We start from the raw sequence: 16530 nt of genomic DNA on the forward strand, positions 1-16530 counted from the left end.
TGGGATGAAACACAGTTTATCTGGACCAAAAACTCCAGCTCCAAAACAGTGAAAGAGATTTTTACATGAATCATTGTTGTTTCTGTCCTGGCTCTGACAAACTGAGACGAGCAGAGATGCTCTGTAGATGTGAAATGTTTCTTCTCTGCTGTGAAATGACAGAAATGTCAGATAATCTCTCGTGAATCAGCACAAGAAGAAGAAGAAGAAGAAGAAGAAGAAGAAGAAGAAGATGAAGAAGACAGCAAAGACTTTTTCCTTTGTGTTCAGAATTTAAAAACTGACTGAGAGTCGAGGCTGAAGCTGCTGATCACAGATTTGTGAAAGGTTTCTCTTTGCTTTCAGCTCAAATGAAAAACACACACAAAAAAAAATCAGTCCAGTCTCAGGAAGACCACTTAGAAAGTGATCAAATTCAGATTGATCAAAACTACAACCAGACTAAGATCTACACCAGAGATCAGACATAGGTGAGACAGAGTGACCGTTTAAATTCATCTCCAGATCATCTCCAGTCTGGTCTCACCTGTGTCTCCACAAACATCTTGTTTCTTTGACTCTAACAGTGAAAACAGTAAAACCACAAGTATGGAAGCCCCCAGAGGACAGAAAGGGTCAGAGGCCTTTATAAGTACAGTGAAAAGATCGTCAGCAGCTTCTCTCTCCTCCTCGTTCTGTTCACATGGAACAAATAAATGTTCAGAGTCCGACTCTGCGCCGTTCAATTAGGCCGCCATTGTTCTCCATTCATGTCCTGCTGATTAGAGTCCTACTGTTGTTCGTCAGGCGGGAGCAAAATCAATGTCAAACTAATTGATTACAGTTACCTCGTTAAATTCTAATTTAATGGGTTTATAATCAGCACCATTTTCCTCCAGGTTAAATTTAATTTGGGCTTTTTATATGCTCAGTAATTTGTGCTGCATTCACCAAGAGTTCAGTGAACAAGGAACGTTTATTTCATTTGATCTTTTATATTTGTCATTTTGTTGAAGATATTTGAAAATGGAATCAGTGGAGGAAGTCTGTTCAGTTTGAACATGAGCATGAAACCTCCTCCATCTTGGTTGTGAAGCTCAGTGTGACGTCTCTGGTCGTCTCCATCTTGGTTTGGTGGAAATTTAATCCTCGATCTAATTTAAACATTGACTTCTAGAAACTAATTTATCTGCTTTAGACACAAGTTCAACTAAAAATGAAGATATTGCACAGAAGACATGAAATAATGGGACACTAAACCAAGAGAAACCAAATCTTTGGTGGCTGTTTGAAGTTTCTCAAAATCTGTTTAAATTTAGTAAGTTTATTGAAAACGTGTTTCTTCTTGAAACAGTTTATTCTCCTACACCTCCAAACATATTAATGTTTATTACTGAAATAGTTTATCTTGTAAACTGATAGCAGCCGTATAAAACCTCTTAAATCATCTCATGACCCCTCAGAGTGCTCTGGCGACCCCTCGAAAGGCCCAAGTCCCTGTGTTGGGAAGCACTGAGCTGGATTTAGTCAATAGAAAGTAGTTTTAATTCATTGACTTTCTGCTCAGAGACGGTAAGGATGATGTGGACAACAACAGGAAGCAGCAGAAAGAAAGAAAGAAGAAAGAAAGACGACTTGTGACTGGTTTATTCTTTAAGACCTTCCTCCAGAGTCAGCCTCGCTGCAGGGAGCCTCACAGATTAGTCCAGAGCACATCACAGCGTAAAGCTTTGACTGCAGCTCAGCTCAGTCCATGAAACCGTGTTAAGAACTGAAACAACGTCCAGCTCCTGAAAGGTGGACGTTTACATGAACTCCCCAGAGACAATACAAGCTGCTGGTTAGAAGGAGAATGATGACGTGAACACGTGAGAGACAAAGGTCAGCGATCATCCTGCTGTCACTGGGAATTAACGGTGAAACGGACGGATGGTTTTGGACTTGACGGATGTCAGAGAGGAGCCTCGACCGTTGGCGTCATTCTGCGTCATCAGTTAACACTCAGAGGATTGAGACCAGCGACCAGGAGCCTGGAACTGTTTCTGACAGCTTCCCTCCTCCAGGGGGAATCCTCGTTACAGCACCAACGAGGAAGACAGCGACTGGCTGACGAGCGGTCCCAGCGCTAACCCCAGTTTATGACATTAATGAGCAGAAGAAGAAAGACAAGAGCGAGCAGAGAGGGCTGACTGGAAAGAGAGCAGGAAAAGGCTGAAGAGGAGTTTGTATCATAGATAAGAGAAACCTCAAAGCACTCGAGAAGTTCAAGTCGGAGGTTTTCTCAGTGTGTAGGGTGGTGAGTTTGAAACCAGACGCGTTCAACAGTTTTAGTTTGGGCACAAAAATTAATCACAAAGAAATCTGAACATACAGAGCTGCTTTAAGCTTTTCAATCCATCAGAAAAAGACTCAAAACATCAACAGATTTTCACACAATCCCTGAAAGTAGACAAAGATAGAACCCAGTCAACAGATGAAACAGATATATTAGACTGGTGTTCTTGTTTATTCAGGGGAATGAGACAATATTACATATCAGGTAGTTGGCAGTTTCATCAGCATCATGAGGACAAGACAGAAGACTACTGGGACAGTGTTTAGTGGACAGATGAGACCAAAGTAGAATAGTTTGGTTTAAATGAGATGAACCAACACTGCATCATTCCAGCATCAGAACCTCATCCCTCCATCAAACATGGGGGTGCTAATGTCCTGGTTTGGGCCTGTTCTGCTGCATCTGGACCAGGACGGCTTGTCCTCATTGATGGACCAATGAATTCTGAATTCTAGCAGTGAACTCTAAAAGAAAATGTCAGGACATCTGTCCAGGAGCTGAATGTGAAGAGAAACTGGGTCATGCAGCAAGACAACGAGAACCAAGAACACAAGTGGTTCTACAAAAGAACGGTTAAAGAAGAACAAGATGAATGTTTAGGAACGGCCAAGTCAAAGTCCTGACCTTAATCCAATAGAAATGTTGTGGAAGGACCTGAAGCAAGCAGTTGATGTGAGGAAACCCACCAACATCTCAGAACTGAAGTGGTTCTGTTCTGAGGAATGGGCTAAAATTCCTCCAAGCTGCTGTAGACCACTGATCAGCAGTTACCAGAAACATCTTGTATTTCATTGGGTTCCCTTCATCTACTTTCAGACTGTTTTGAGTCATAAAGTTCTTAGAAGCTGTAAAACAAATGCTAAACATCCGGTTCCTCCTCCTGACACCACAGCTGACAGTCAGAATATCAGCTCAGACTGATAATCAGCTTCATAAAACTCATCTTCTGTCCCTCATCCATCCCTCAATCTCAGGTCTTCTCATAATTAATTATTAATTAATACTTTTAGTTCATCATCAGAAGAACTGGTTGCTCTGGATAAAAACTCCAGAGGGATGATTCCTCTGAGGAACAAGAACATCTGAATAAATCTTAATATACTGTAGTTTGTTATATTATACATATACTTCATTTCAGCTGAGGTTAATCTGCTCTGGAAACAGTGGTTACATAAAAATCTATAAAAATAAGAGCAGAATGAGAAGGAAGAGGAGAATAGAGGAGTCAGATTATAATAGCATCATTGTATAATGAGACAAAAAAGGAACAAGGACTTCAAACAGGGCTCATGGACTGAATGAAATCATTAATTAGAGCACGTAGCTGCTGCTCTGTCCCAGATCATCATTCTACATCTCTGCTAAACACAATGGCCTCTGTGGTGCTCTCTTATTCTTTCATTCCTCGTGGAGATTCTCAAAGTGTTTGAGTAGAAAACTGAGGGGCTTGTGTCTGGTGTGACTCTACCGTCCAGATGCAGATCCCCGTGTTAATCATCACAGATTCGTTAAGTTCCTCAAAGATGAGTTCACCAGGGTTTAGCAGGAAGGAAGTCAACATACAATCCAGAAGTCAAAAGTAGAGCAACTGTGCACCTTGGGCTAAAGAGCTTCATTGAATCAGTGAAGCAGTCTGAGCAGCTCTGACAGTGTGAGGGCCGAGCGATGCTTTCATTCCTCCCGCTGTGAATCCAGGCGCTGCTCTGCTCGGCTCGGCTCGGCTGGCGGCGACGCTGCAGGGCCGCCAGCGCTGGTCACGTCAAGACATCTCCAACCACCCGGACGCTCACGTTCCTCAGAGGATGTAGTGTACCGAGGGGATTCCTCTGACTTTAACTGTGACAGAACCACGAGGTAATGAGCAACGTCTCCGCCAAAGACTGGACTGGACAGTTTATATTGGACCAGAAACACATTCTATTAACGGACATAATCTGACCAGAGATGAACTGTTTCCATGGAGACGATCAGATAGATGAGTTTACATCAAAACTTTAATCACTAGAAAACTTTACTGATGAAGAGGAGCATCACATCTACTGGAAATAGAACAGAAGAAGAAGATGTAGTAGTAGTAGTATGTCCTCCTCCATGTCCTCCTCCATGTCCTCCTCCAGTCCTGAATGTCTAGAGTCTTAGAAGACGACCAAGATGTCTCCATCTTGTTTTTCTACCGCCATGTTTCTGTCCCTCCTGGAAACTCATCACCTGATGATGATTAGTAGAGGTTACCATGGTTACCACCACAACCTCTACACCTAGAGTCCACCAGTCTGATCATGGTGGACCATGTATGTAATAGAGTCACAGGGCTCAGATTCTGTCAGTCAAGTCACCATGTGGTTCAGAGCTGATGTAGAATCAATCACAAAAAACACTTTTAGTTTTTATGTGTTTAAAGTTTTAGAGATGAGGGTCTTAAGAATCTGAACCTGGATGTTGGACGGTGACGACCCTGCTGGACGAGCAGCTGGTGGTGTCTCTGAACCGACCATGACAACACTTTAATCCTGAAACACTTTGTCTCTGGAGATCTCTGACTCCAGGAAGAGACTTGACGGGCATCTTGTTGTCTGAAGAGCTACGCTGTCGTTTCCTACACCGCTGAGTGAGAGACTTTAGCAGCTAACGTACGTTTTACTCAAGTTCTAGGAGGATCTTTATCTTCTATTACTTATTATCTACACTCAAGTGCTTTTACTACTGCAGATACTGTAGCCGCATAGAGCTGCTACAGCCGACGATTAATTAATAGTTCATTGTCCCACCATAAAACCAATACACTGATCTGTAATTAATTGCTGTGCCGAGCGGTATCCACGGCAACAAGCATCATGAGCATCAGCAGAGAAAAAGAGCGTGAACGCAGCAGTGACCTCTTTGTGCCGTTAAACATAATGTACCATAAATACCACGGCGACGTTTCACAGCTGTGAACTGGCAGGAGGCTCGCTGCTGCCACAAGCAGCGGGTCAAAGGCTTCGACAAATCACCCGCAGAGTCCCGCCGCCGTGGTCGTCTCACGCATTACTGAGGGTCGATTGGTGCTGTGCGTCCCGCTGCTGAGAGATGCTGATTGGGTTTAATAAGACTTTAATGTTGGGCTGCTGGGAGCCATAATGCAGCGCTCCTGATGACTGGGACCATTTAAACTGGAGCAGTTTACGTTTCTGTTTCTAATGTGTAACCTCTGAGACAAAGTTTGGACGTTAAATGTCTGTGTGAGACACGTTTTAATTAATATCAGGTGTGAAGACAGGAACTTAAAGATGGAGAGATGTGATCTGATTGGCCGGGACAGATGTTAATGTGAGGTGTGTTTAAGACAGGAACTCAACAAAGAGTCTAGAAGACATGCTAATGGTGATGCTAATGGTGATGCTAATGGTGATGCTAACAGCTAGCGTGTCAGCGCTGCTTTCCATCAGTTTGTTTGTGCTCATATCAACCTCTACAACTAAACCAGGTAGATTTCCATGAACGCTCCACTCTAAGCGTGTTAGCAACCTTTAGCAGATCAATTAGTAGAAAATGATAATTAGGTCAAATTTAAATGTGGCGTCTCTGAAGAGTCTTTCTGGACTTCAAGCCAAACACAGATTAAAGAAACACCAACGTGGAGAAAGAAGTGTTGAACAGAGATGAAACACAAAGACTCAAAGCTCCAAAATAACATGTTAGCTGGTTTAGGTTAACATCAACTAGCTTAGGCTAACATTGTTTGAGCTAATGTTAGCTTGTTGAGGTTCATTTTCTTTGTCTTTTCTGTTTGGGTTCTCCTGCACGTTCAGTTTTATTGTGAAGGTTTCTATTTTGCTACTTCCTGTTTTAATTTGTAATGTCACTCCTCCCTGTCTTTCTGTGCATCCTTCTTTATTACACTGAATCAAATCTGAGCTTTTGTTGAATAGAATCATTTGGTTGAACCTAAAATGTGAAACGTGTTCTTCATTCATAGATATCATGTTAAATTTGTCATCATTATGTTTGAATGTAATATATTAGGACACGTTGTGTTATCAGCTGACCCTAACTCTCCTCCAGAAATAGTCGATGCATTAACTGAAATAATAAAAGATGAACTGAACGCAGGCCTAAACATGATCATTTAGTTTTAGTGTCTTCAGCTGCCAACAGGAAACTTGCAGAACAATTTCAAAGCCTTTTTAAATGAAGTAAACTGAGAGTTATTTAAGACGTTTCAGGACCTGCAGACACTCTGTTGCTCTTTTATTGCCTGTGATACTGGATGATGTATGACTCGTTCCACAGTCCTGCAGGAACTCCATTAACAAAACACTGTGGTGCATGGAAGAATAATAATAATGCAGAGTGTTAGTCATTCGTATTCATTAATCGTAGTTTCTGCAGTGGAGTAAACGGACAGTTCTCCCAGGAAAGCAAAAGAAAAAGTTGAGATAAAACTCCTAAACTTCTTGGTGACTCTGAAGACGTCGCCTAGAAGTGTTTCTGTGTTCCATTGTTCTCTCTGATGGCCTCTGTGGCATCTACAGCCAGTGAGGGGACTTTTAAGGGCTGCTGATGCCTTAAAAGTCCCCTCACTGTCAACCATCTTTGTAGTGGCACTTCAGAGAGTGGAGGGTGAGAAATGCTTGTCCAGGACGTCTGTGTCCAGAAGCTAGGAGTCCAAAAGACACAGATTACAGCCGCAGACGGCGGTAAAGCCTCTCTCACGGTTAGATACTGTGTGAAATAGGATTTATTTGTCTGGGAGGAATGTCCACATGAAGGCGAGCCTCAGAGGAATCCAGTTCAGACTCTGTATCGGGTCAGTCATCCAGAAGAGCTCGCATGAGGCTGCAGGAAATCTCAGGACAGACAGGACACAAACACACTCTCATTCACGTCCACAGCTTAGAGCCGCGACAATTAGTCCGCTCCGTCAGCTGAACGGTTAGTCTCTGGACAGTAGACTGGATCTGTCTGGACTCACTAATTGTATTGACCAAAGCAGTTTGACCCTTTTGTGTTAACTAGGACTTTATCTCAGGCTGCAGCAACGTTGATTTACTTCTAATACGTCAACGTGTTGCAATAGTAACTAAAGAAGCCCAAATAAACAGAGACCCTGGGGATTAAGAGCAGATGCTAATGTATATGCTAGCATGTCAGCTCTCCTCCCCATCAGTGTGTTTCTGCTCATATAAACCTCTAAAACTAAACCAGGTAGGTCTCCAGTAACGTTCTGCTCTAAGTAGGTGTTAGCAACATTTAGCATGGTTAGCATCGCAGCCTGAAGGTTCTGGGTTCTAACCTGCTGGCCGGCTGGGGTCTTTCTCTGCGTTTCCAGTTACAATCAGCACAAGACACTGAAGTTAAGTCATGCTCAGTGTTTGCTGAATTATGACAGGATATAGTAAAACCATCTTCCCTAATTACACTCAATAAATTTGAACATTTGTTAAATAGTATTATTGGGTTTTTCATTTATAGACAAATATGTCATCATCATGTCTGAATAACATTTACTGTGAAAAGTTTCATTATATTTTAGTCGTTAAACAATAAATGGATCGAATGTGAGGTGTGTATTTTTCTGACACTGACGTAACCAGAATATATTCAGGTCCCAGTTATACTGTATGATGGACACGGCTTTAGAGAGCAGACCTGGGGGGGCCCTCATCCTGACCGTCCTAAGTCCTTGATGTTTTTTTAAGGGGCTCAAAGACGATCAGTGACTTGACTCAGAAGCTGGTTCCTGAACAGACGTGGGCTTTTACTTCCTTACTTCACTTCAGCAGGTGTAAGTTCTGGAGATGTTTCCAAGTGTGACGTTAACATTTAGAAGCTGTAGTATAAAATAAGGTCGTGTATAAGGATGGCTGTACTTCCTCCACCTCTCTACGCCCTTTCTCATTATTTAACTGTAACACCTGTAGATTTCCGTAAACAGCTAAATGAACAACATCTGTGTCAGAGAACTAAGTGTCTGTAACGTAGGCAGATGCCACATACCACTGCATTTATAACCTGAGTTAGTGCTCAGTGCATATACCAGGATGAGACTTTAAATACATTAAACTTAACAACACAACACAAACGTCAAGATAAGCCACCATCAAATGAAACGGTGAATCAGTTCTGCAGGTAAGAACTCCCCCATGCTGAACCTGAAGACAAGAATCTGTTTGTCCAACAGAGGATTGACACAATGACGCCGTCCATGTCCCCGTGGATGAGTTAGAAACTCAGACAGGAAGCAGCAGCTCAGTGGATTTAATGTCTTCAGTTTGAAGGAAGTCCCTCGGTGAGAACGGGACAGACTGACAGCCCGAAAACAAAACGCCTTCGGCCACAGCTGTCAGCGCCGCACAGACGCAATCAGTCAAAACCTTATTATAGAACAACATCTAGCTTGTAAAAAATCTTGTTTCAGTGTTTGGACTCACAAACAAGTGCAGATGGATGATCTCTGCTCAGACGCCTTCATTCAGTCACTCTGGAGTCCTTACATTTAAAGCTAATGCAACGTTTAACCCAGGTCTGAGGTTCAACTCCTTAAAACAAGTAATTAGCTTTTTCCTGCAGCCTGCACCGCTGACAGGATCCCTGAGGTTTGAATGAACAAAGCTTCATGTCAAACTGTTCCACCAGATACACTGTAAAACTGAACTCTATCTGAGATGAATCCTGTTAAATCAAGATCATTCTTCTTAGCAGACAGTTCTAGTGTTTTAGATCATGTGACTCTCTCCAAGTGTCTGGTTCCTAAATTCTCTTAATAAACTATTAGAACTTGTTAATGATTCAGATGAGAACTAGAACAATCCTCAAGGTTTCAGATGAACATAACTACTCTGTCAGAGTCAGAGTTTCTTCTTTCAAGCATCTGTGAACATATTAAAACCAGATAATGACCAAATGGAATTCATTGTTTCATTGTCAGTCAGAGATGAAATCCAGTCCAGAGCAATGACAGTACTGACTGGAAAGTAGAAACTATTGCTACTGACTAAACTGTTCTGGTCACGTTCTCCTTGGATCAACACTAATCTACTTGGTTTTAGTCTGAAACTCTAGTTTGGACAAATCTGGGCCTTCTTGGAGGAGACACACATTTACTGGTTCTAGTTAAATGTTCCTGTTCTACTGGCAGATCGTTCTGATTTCTTGTTTTTTTTTTAACATGCAGCCCCGCCCCGCCCAATGCAATCCCTGTGGTCCCATAAACAGGAAACACTCCTCACACATGTTTAACTGTAGGTAGAGCAGGTTTTCCATAAACCAGAGGGTTGGTGGTTCAAACCCTGGTACACAGACCACATGCCAAAGTGTCCTTGAGCAAAACTTAGCACTGGTGTGTGGATGTGTCAGTGTGACTGGTTCGCTGCCTCAGAATTATATGACTAGTATTAAACCAACCTGGAGGCCAATCGGATCATTTGGGGGCGTGGCTTAATGTGGTGATGGACAGAAGAGTTACACGTCTCCGATTGGTTGGAGGACTATCCAGGTGATGTTGAGCAGAATGAAATCCAGATGTTCCCAGACTGTGATTCTGATGTGACCTGAGTCTGTAGAGCCTCAAGCTTCGCTCCAGTTTCAGGTCAGGAATGAATCAGCTGTTGTGATTCATGTGAAACAAACATCTGTTCAGAAATGAAACTGTGAATAAAACCAAACCCCTGTGACGTAGCGAGGTTGAAGAGATGATCACCACCAACTTGTTCTTCTTCTTCTTCTGCAGCAGTTTAACCCCCCCACCCCCACCCCTCCCCCCTTATCTCCCTCCTCTCTTCTTCATTGGGCCTTGACTCGACTCTGGCTCATTAAATCTCTTGGTCGCTGCTCATCATGGCGTAGCCTCCCGTGTCTGGCCAACAGCTTCCTGTTGTTTTTGTAGTCGCTAGCCTCCTCCCGAATGCGTCACATAATTAAGGTGTGTTTCTAAAGATAAATGTGTTTTGTTTGTATCAGTGCTGGTGGTAATGGGAGCTAATGGGTGGCGTGAAGGCTACAGCTCATTAGCTACAGACACTGTATTATGACTCTGAGAGGATGGCTGTCACTGCTTCCTTCTGTGGCTCTTTAACATTATTAGTCAACTTTCTAAACAGTCCAGCAACAGAACATTGATAGCAACTATTGACTGATCAATGTTTTTGTATCTCTGCTTCTTAAACGTGAACGTCAGCTGCTGTTCTTTGTTCTGTGGAGGAGAAACAGAAATCTCCTTGTTCTGAAAAGACACCTGAAGGCATCACGCTGAGAGAAGAGTCTTTTTTATTTACATGATGAAATATTAACCTGGGATTGAATGAGCAACAGAACAATTAGGTTGTTCCTGTGAACTGACTAATAAATAAATAAATATTACCTTCACATCCTGAACTGTAGCTGCTATGAAACACAACTGAACTCATCAACATTCATTCCCTCTACGTTCATTGATGAGCACCTTAAGTCCTTAAACTACTCAAAATGCTCACTAGGATGGATTAAATTCACACATGTGACCTCTTTCCTTTGGTAGTGTGAACACACCATGAGTCCTGGGTCACATTAAAGACCTGGTTCCTCTGAGGATGAAGCTTCCAGGGTTCAGGTCTAATCCGAGTCTAAAATCAATCAGATCTTAACGTGTGAGAGTCTTTCCATCTTGTTCCAACATCTGGATCATGTCTCCAAGTCAACCAGCAGCTGTTGATGGTTCTGATCCAGCGGTAGGTAGAGATCCATTAGAGACAGCAGCTGCTACAATATTCTACTGACCACATGATGGCGCTGCTGATTTACAGACACACAGACTGAGATCAGATCTCAAGTGCTGGCTGGGGACGCATGTGGAGACACATTTAGATTAAGACCAGGTGGAGACACAGGGACTTAGAGATGGACAGGTGAGACCAGGTGAGACCAGGTGATGATGTGAGGTATGAACGAGGCCTAAGATGTTGTCCACAACAAATGGAGGTAATTAGAGAAGGAAGCTAAATCTCCCCTCCTCTGCTGGTACTCCCCCACTTCCTGCCACAGCTCTGTCCTACTTGAACTGTAAAAAATCTTTTTCTGGTTCTGACCTGAACCCTGATCCACCGAGGGAGGCAGCAGTCCGTGGAGTGAAGCCTTAATGTGTTTGCGGTGTGACTCCGGTGCCAACTAGGCCATTTAGGAACGTCAGGGGTGAAATGAAGTGAAAACAGCTGTGCAACAGATGACTTTTCGATCCCAGGGGAAAATGATTACCCTCCTATTTAATCCCTGCTGAGAGCTGCATTGTTGGGAAGACGCATCATCTCTCTTCTTATATATTTACCTTCAGCTAAACTTGCAAAAATATGTTACACCTGTTCACAAAGCAAATTAAAGTATGTCCAGTCCCGTGGACACAGACCTCCCTTAAAAGAAGAAAATAAAACTGATTTTTTCTTTATCTTGATGCGACGTCAGACTTGAGGTCACGCTGCAGCTTTTCCTGCTGTGTGCTCTCAAACATTTGAGACTTTCTGCTCTCAGTGTTAAACAGGTTGTCAGCGTCTGAATCTAAAAAAAACATTCTGTGACCGTTAAGTTCTTTTCAAAAGCAGCTTTTCAGCCACTCTGAAAGCAAAGTGTTAAAAACCTCACAGAAGGAATGAAGCCGTGACGCACAAGTGAACGAGAGCGTCTGAGTTTCAGAGACACTGGACTCAATGATTAATACAATCAATGGAACAAATACAGACTGCAACGTTTCAGAGTCTTCAGTGAGCAGCTCCTAAAGAGGAACACACTAACAAACAAAGCTAAAGATCACAGAACCAGGGTTATTCAGTAACCATCAACAATAATAATGTCTTTTACTTTGACTTCTACTGATTCAAACAAAGCATCCCAGCGTTTCACAGCCTCTAGACCTTTAACACAATCAGAGCAGAGAGTACAAGCCTTGAATGATGAGATGTGTGCAGCTGCATGGTCACGTCTGCAGAGTCGGGCTAAAGTCCATAATCTAAATCCAATAACTGACCTTTAAAACACTCAGCACAAGTCTGGCATTCACAGAATTATCCTCCATTTAAATGAGTTTTACCTGCAACAGTTGGAGAAATTCATCTCCTTCAAATCTGAAGCATGAAGCTGGACATCGTCCTGGATTCTAACAGCTGCTCGTCTCTTTCTGTTCTGTTTCCCTGGCGGACGGTTAAATGGGAATCATTTGTGGGGTTTTCCTCCAAAACAGCAGACATCTCCTTTGCCTGACCTGAACCTGCCACTAGAATCCAGGACGGATGAAGCAACATGTGAAATGAAAACCTTGACATGATCCAGTGAACACATCCAGACCTTGGCCTGACCAACAGGATCAACAACACTGATCCTCCTTGTCCAGTCAGAGACCAGCACAGACACAGCAGCAGAACAAAACTCTGCATCAACAGCTTCTGGGCTGTTAGCTTCAAATCAACATGAGCCCACCACCTGAACCAGATCCACCTGAACCAGATCCACCTGAACCCGATCCAGCACAAACATGGACTCAGAGCCATACATTCTGGGAGGGTTTCCCATCAAGACACGCAGACTGTGGGGACGGAGGCTGAGCTGTGGAGGAAAGAACTTCTCATGTGGAAGACCAGACCTCAGTGAGGACCTGGTCTCAGACGGGGGGGGGGGGTCCTACCTGGAAGAGGCGCAGGATGTTGGCCACCATGATGGACACCGAGCTGGCCGATGCTCCTATCACCCCGACAACTTTCTCGGGCTTAACGAACACCGGGGGCTCCCCGTTAGTGCACCTCACATCCGAGGTGTCCTTCTGGATCAGCGCCTGGACGAAAGTCAGCGACTGCTCCAGCGCGTACGTGTCCCGGGAGCAGGTGTCCAGGACCCGGGCGCCCAGGGTGACGTTGGGCAGCAGCTCCTCGTCGCCGTTGATCTGGTCCAGGGCGTACATCATCGCCTCCAGCCGGTGGATGCCGTTCTCCTTCTTGATATCCCCGCAAGGCATCCCCGGAACCCCCCTGGCGTGCACCGGGAAAAGCCCCCCCAGCGTCACGTCGCCCTCCACACGGATCGAGTGTGGCGCGTAAATCTCCTGAGAGCCTGCCAGGTCCAGGAGAGCCTGGATCATCCACAGCACCCGGAATGAGAGAGCGTGTTTGGGTTGGGGGGCCATGGCTGGTCCCGCTCCCTCCCCTCCAACTGTTCAGTCACGCTCCGACCGGGAAAAAAAAAAACAACAACGCAGAAGCTCCGCGAGTCTCCAGGCACTTCAGGCTAGTTTGAAGAATCCAGCAGTTCATTCATTCACTCCCTCCCTCCTCGTCCTCCTCCCAGCTCAGACTGTTGGACTGCTGTAATCCCGCAGGTGGAGCCCAGGCATCCGAACCACGGACTCAGCAGCGCATCATCCCTCTGAGGTGTGCGCAGAGCTGCTGCTGCCGCACTCCGCCGCCACCGCCGCTTGTTGCTCGAGGAGCCATCCCAGGATTTTAGAGGAGGAGGAAAGAAAGCAGCGCAGCATCCCTCTGGTCCTCCCGCGGAGACGTGACAGACCCACCCAGAAACCCACCGGTGTCACAGCGTGGACACACCTGAGGACCGGCGGCAGTGATGGCAGTAGTAGTAGTAGTAGTAGTCAGTAGTTTCCTCCAAGAACAAACCATGAAGACACGGACGACAGAGAATCCAAGAACTGCGATCAGAACCCCGACACAGACTGACTGGTCACCCCCCAACACTGAGCCGGTCCTCGGTCACCTGTCCTGTCCTGTCCTGTCCTGTCCGGGATCAGAGGAACCGGAGGAGGAGGAGGAGGAGGAGGAGGAGGCGGCCGTCAGGGTTCCAGAGTCCGAATATGAGGAACCAAAGCTGGATGCTCACTGAGCTCTCTCTCTCTCTCCCTCTCTTTCTCTCTCACACACACGCGCACACAAACGTAAGCGCAGCCTCCACCCACGCGCGTTTGTGTCTAATTATCAGTGAAGCTGCTGCAAAAACAAGAAGGAACCAAAAAAAACCAAGAATGACTGGATCCTCTGGGAACAGAACGGAAGAGAAAAGGGTTTATAGCTCTGTCACATTTCATTCATTGATCAGTCAGTGATCACTGTGACATGTACTGATGATGATGATGATGATGATGAAGACCTTGCAGTCCATCGACTGTATTGATGTAGGTTTTTGTGTCTTTTAACTCTTTGACAGTTTCCTCTTTGCTTTCAGGAAAAATGTCATGATGCTGGACAGTCATTGTTTTAGATTATATTCATTCATTCATTCATTCATTTTCCCATGAATGGTCCTTTCATTCAGAAAGGAACCAGTCTGCCTGGATTAGAACCCAGAAGATGATAATCATTGATTCATGCATCTATAACCAGGTTGTGTTCATTCAGAGTCTGATGTTTGGATCAATAACAAGGATCTTTAGAACCAGATTCGTTTCATCAGTGACTGTTTCTCTGTTTGGTTTCCTAAATAAATGGTTCCCTGTGGCTCCTCAGCTCCTTGTTCATCTGAAATCACTGTAAACCTTTTCACAGTGGAGAGTAATCATCTTATCTAACCCACAATGAGCTGCATATCACCTCCTTCCTGTCAGCTCAGCCTTGGAGGAAATGAAAAATGAGCCTCCATCACATGAAATAAAAAGAATCTGGGTTTTCTACACCAGTGGCCTCAGTCAGAGTCCAGCGCTGGAGGATGCTCGCTGAGCTGAGACACGTCTGATCAACGACTGAGACAAAACTCCAAACGCTTTGTGTTTGATTCCAGAGGAAAATGCTCTCGGTGCAAATCTGTTCCCACATTACAACATAATTGAACTGTGGTATTGAATTTCTCTCAGACGCTGCTCTCAGTTATCACAGACAATATAATGAAGTGCTCACTTCAACAGTCACTGCTGCCGCGCTCTCACAGAGCACAGGAGGCTGCCGAGATGCTACGCTAATTAGCTGTCAGAGGAGGTCACATGGTTCAACTAGAAGTCACGTGATTAAACTACAAGTCACATGGTTCAACTACAAGTCACATGGTTCAACTACAAGTCACATGGTTCAACTACAAGTCACGTGATTAAACTACAAGTCACATGGTTCAACTACAAGTCACGTGATTAAACTACAAGTCACATGGTTCAACTACAAGTCACGTGATTAAACTACAAGTCACATGGTTCAACTACAAGTCACATGGTTCAACTACAAGTCACGTGATTAAACTACAAGTCACATGGTTCAACTACAAGTCACGTGATTAAACTACAAGTCACATGGTTCAACTACAAGTCACGTGATTAAACTACAAGTCACATGGTTCAACTACAAGTCACATGGTTCAACTACAAGTCACGTGATTAAACTACAAGTCACATGGTTCAACTACAAGTCACGTGATTAAACTACAGGTCACATGGTTCAACTGTGATAAATGTTGTGGAGCAGAATCCCATGTACAACATACTATGTAATAGTTTTTACTTTTCATTTTCTGATCAAATCAGTTATTTTAACTGTTTATTTCTTATTTCATGTCATACAAACATTTTATTTCCAGTCATATTTTACAAATCTACTAAATATTTTTAGACTAACACACAGATTAATCAACTAATCCATCTAATGAGTAAATGCATTTAGTAGTAAATCATTTTCCACATCTTTAGCTGTTGAACACATTTAGTGTTTATTTCCCAGAAGCAGAAGCCAGGTGGGCTCAGACTGATGCAGGGTGTAACTGGTAGTCCAGCGTCAGTGAAGCAGCTCCACATCATGAGCGCTGTCTCGGTTGGTTAGTGCTGCAGATTAAATAAACACACAGATGTAGCTGATTTGATGGCCATGCTTCTCTGCAGCAGCTCAGAGAGCCGACCAGGAGAACGGCGCTCTGCTTATCAGCCATAACAAGGTGTCGTCTGGTGAACTCGGCCCTGACTGACACGGAGTTTGCTTTTACTTTGTGGTTCTGCTGCGTATGAGAAGGAAACAAGTGTCAGCAAATGACAGACAGAAAACACCAGCCTCTACTCGTCCCTGCATGTTTAGAATATAAAACAGCATCAGTCTGCCTCCTGCAGGAAACAAAGCTCAAAGAACAATCCTGCTTTATTGCAGCTCTGCTGATTTCCTTTCAACGTGGCCAGCCCTTTTCTAAAACATAAAAAAGTTTATGTGACTTTTCCAGTGTTTGTTAAGGTTCTACACAGTTCCTTTTAGAGAAGGAACCACAGAGAGACTGTTAAAGAGTGTCAGATGTAAAGCAACCTT

At 44.1% G+C, this 16530-nt stretch overlaps 1 protein-coding gene across 1 annotated transcript in view; it reads right to left on the reverse strand.

Moving 5' to 3' along the window:
- The window catches only part of grm7 (glutamate metabotropic receptor 7), a gene marked incomplete at its 5' end in the record, with an annotated part of 122005 nt that extends 108569 nt beyond the window's left edge, over positions 1–13436 (reverse strand). Inside the window, one exon of the mRNA XM_084543663.1 lies at positions 12942–13436. Coding sequence (XP_084399789.1) covers positions 12942–13436 — 495 coding nt within the window. The remainder of the gene's footprint in view (positions 1–12941) is intronic.
- Positions 13437–16530: the final 3094 nt, after the last annotated feature.

This window comes from Chelon labrosus (assembly GCF_963514085.1).
Source record: "Chelon labrosus genome assembly, chromosome: 4".
In the NCBI taxonomy this organism is placed as follows: domain Eukaryota; kingdom Metazoa; phylum Chordata; class Actinopteri; order Mugiliformes; family Mugilidae; genus Chelon; species Chelon labrosus.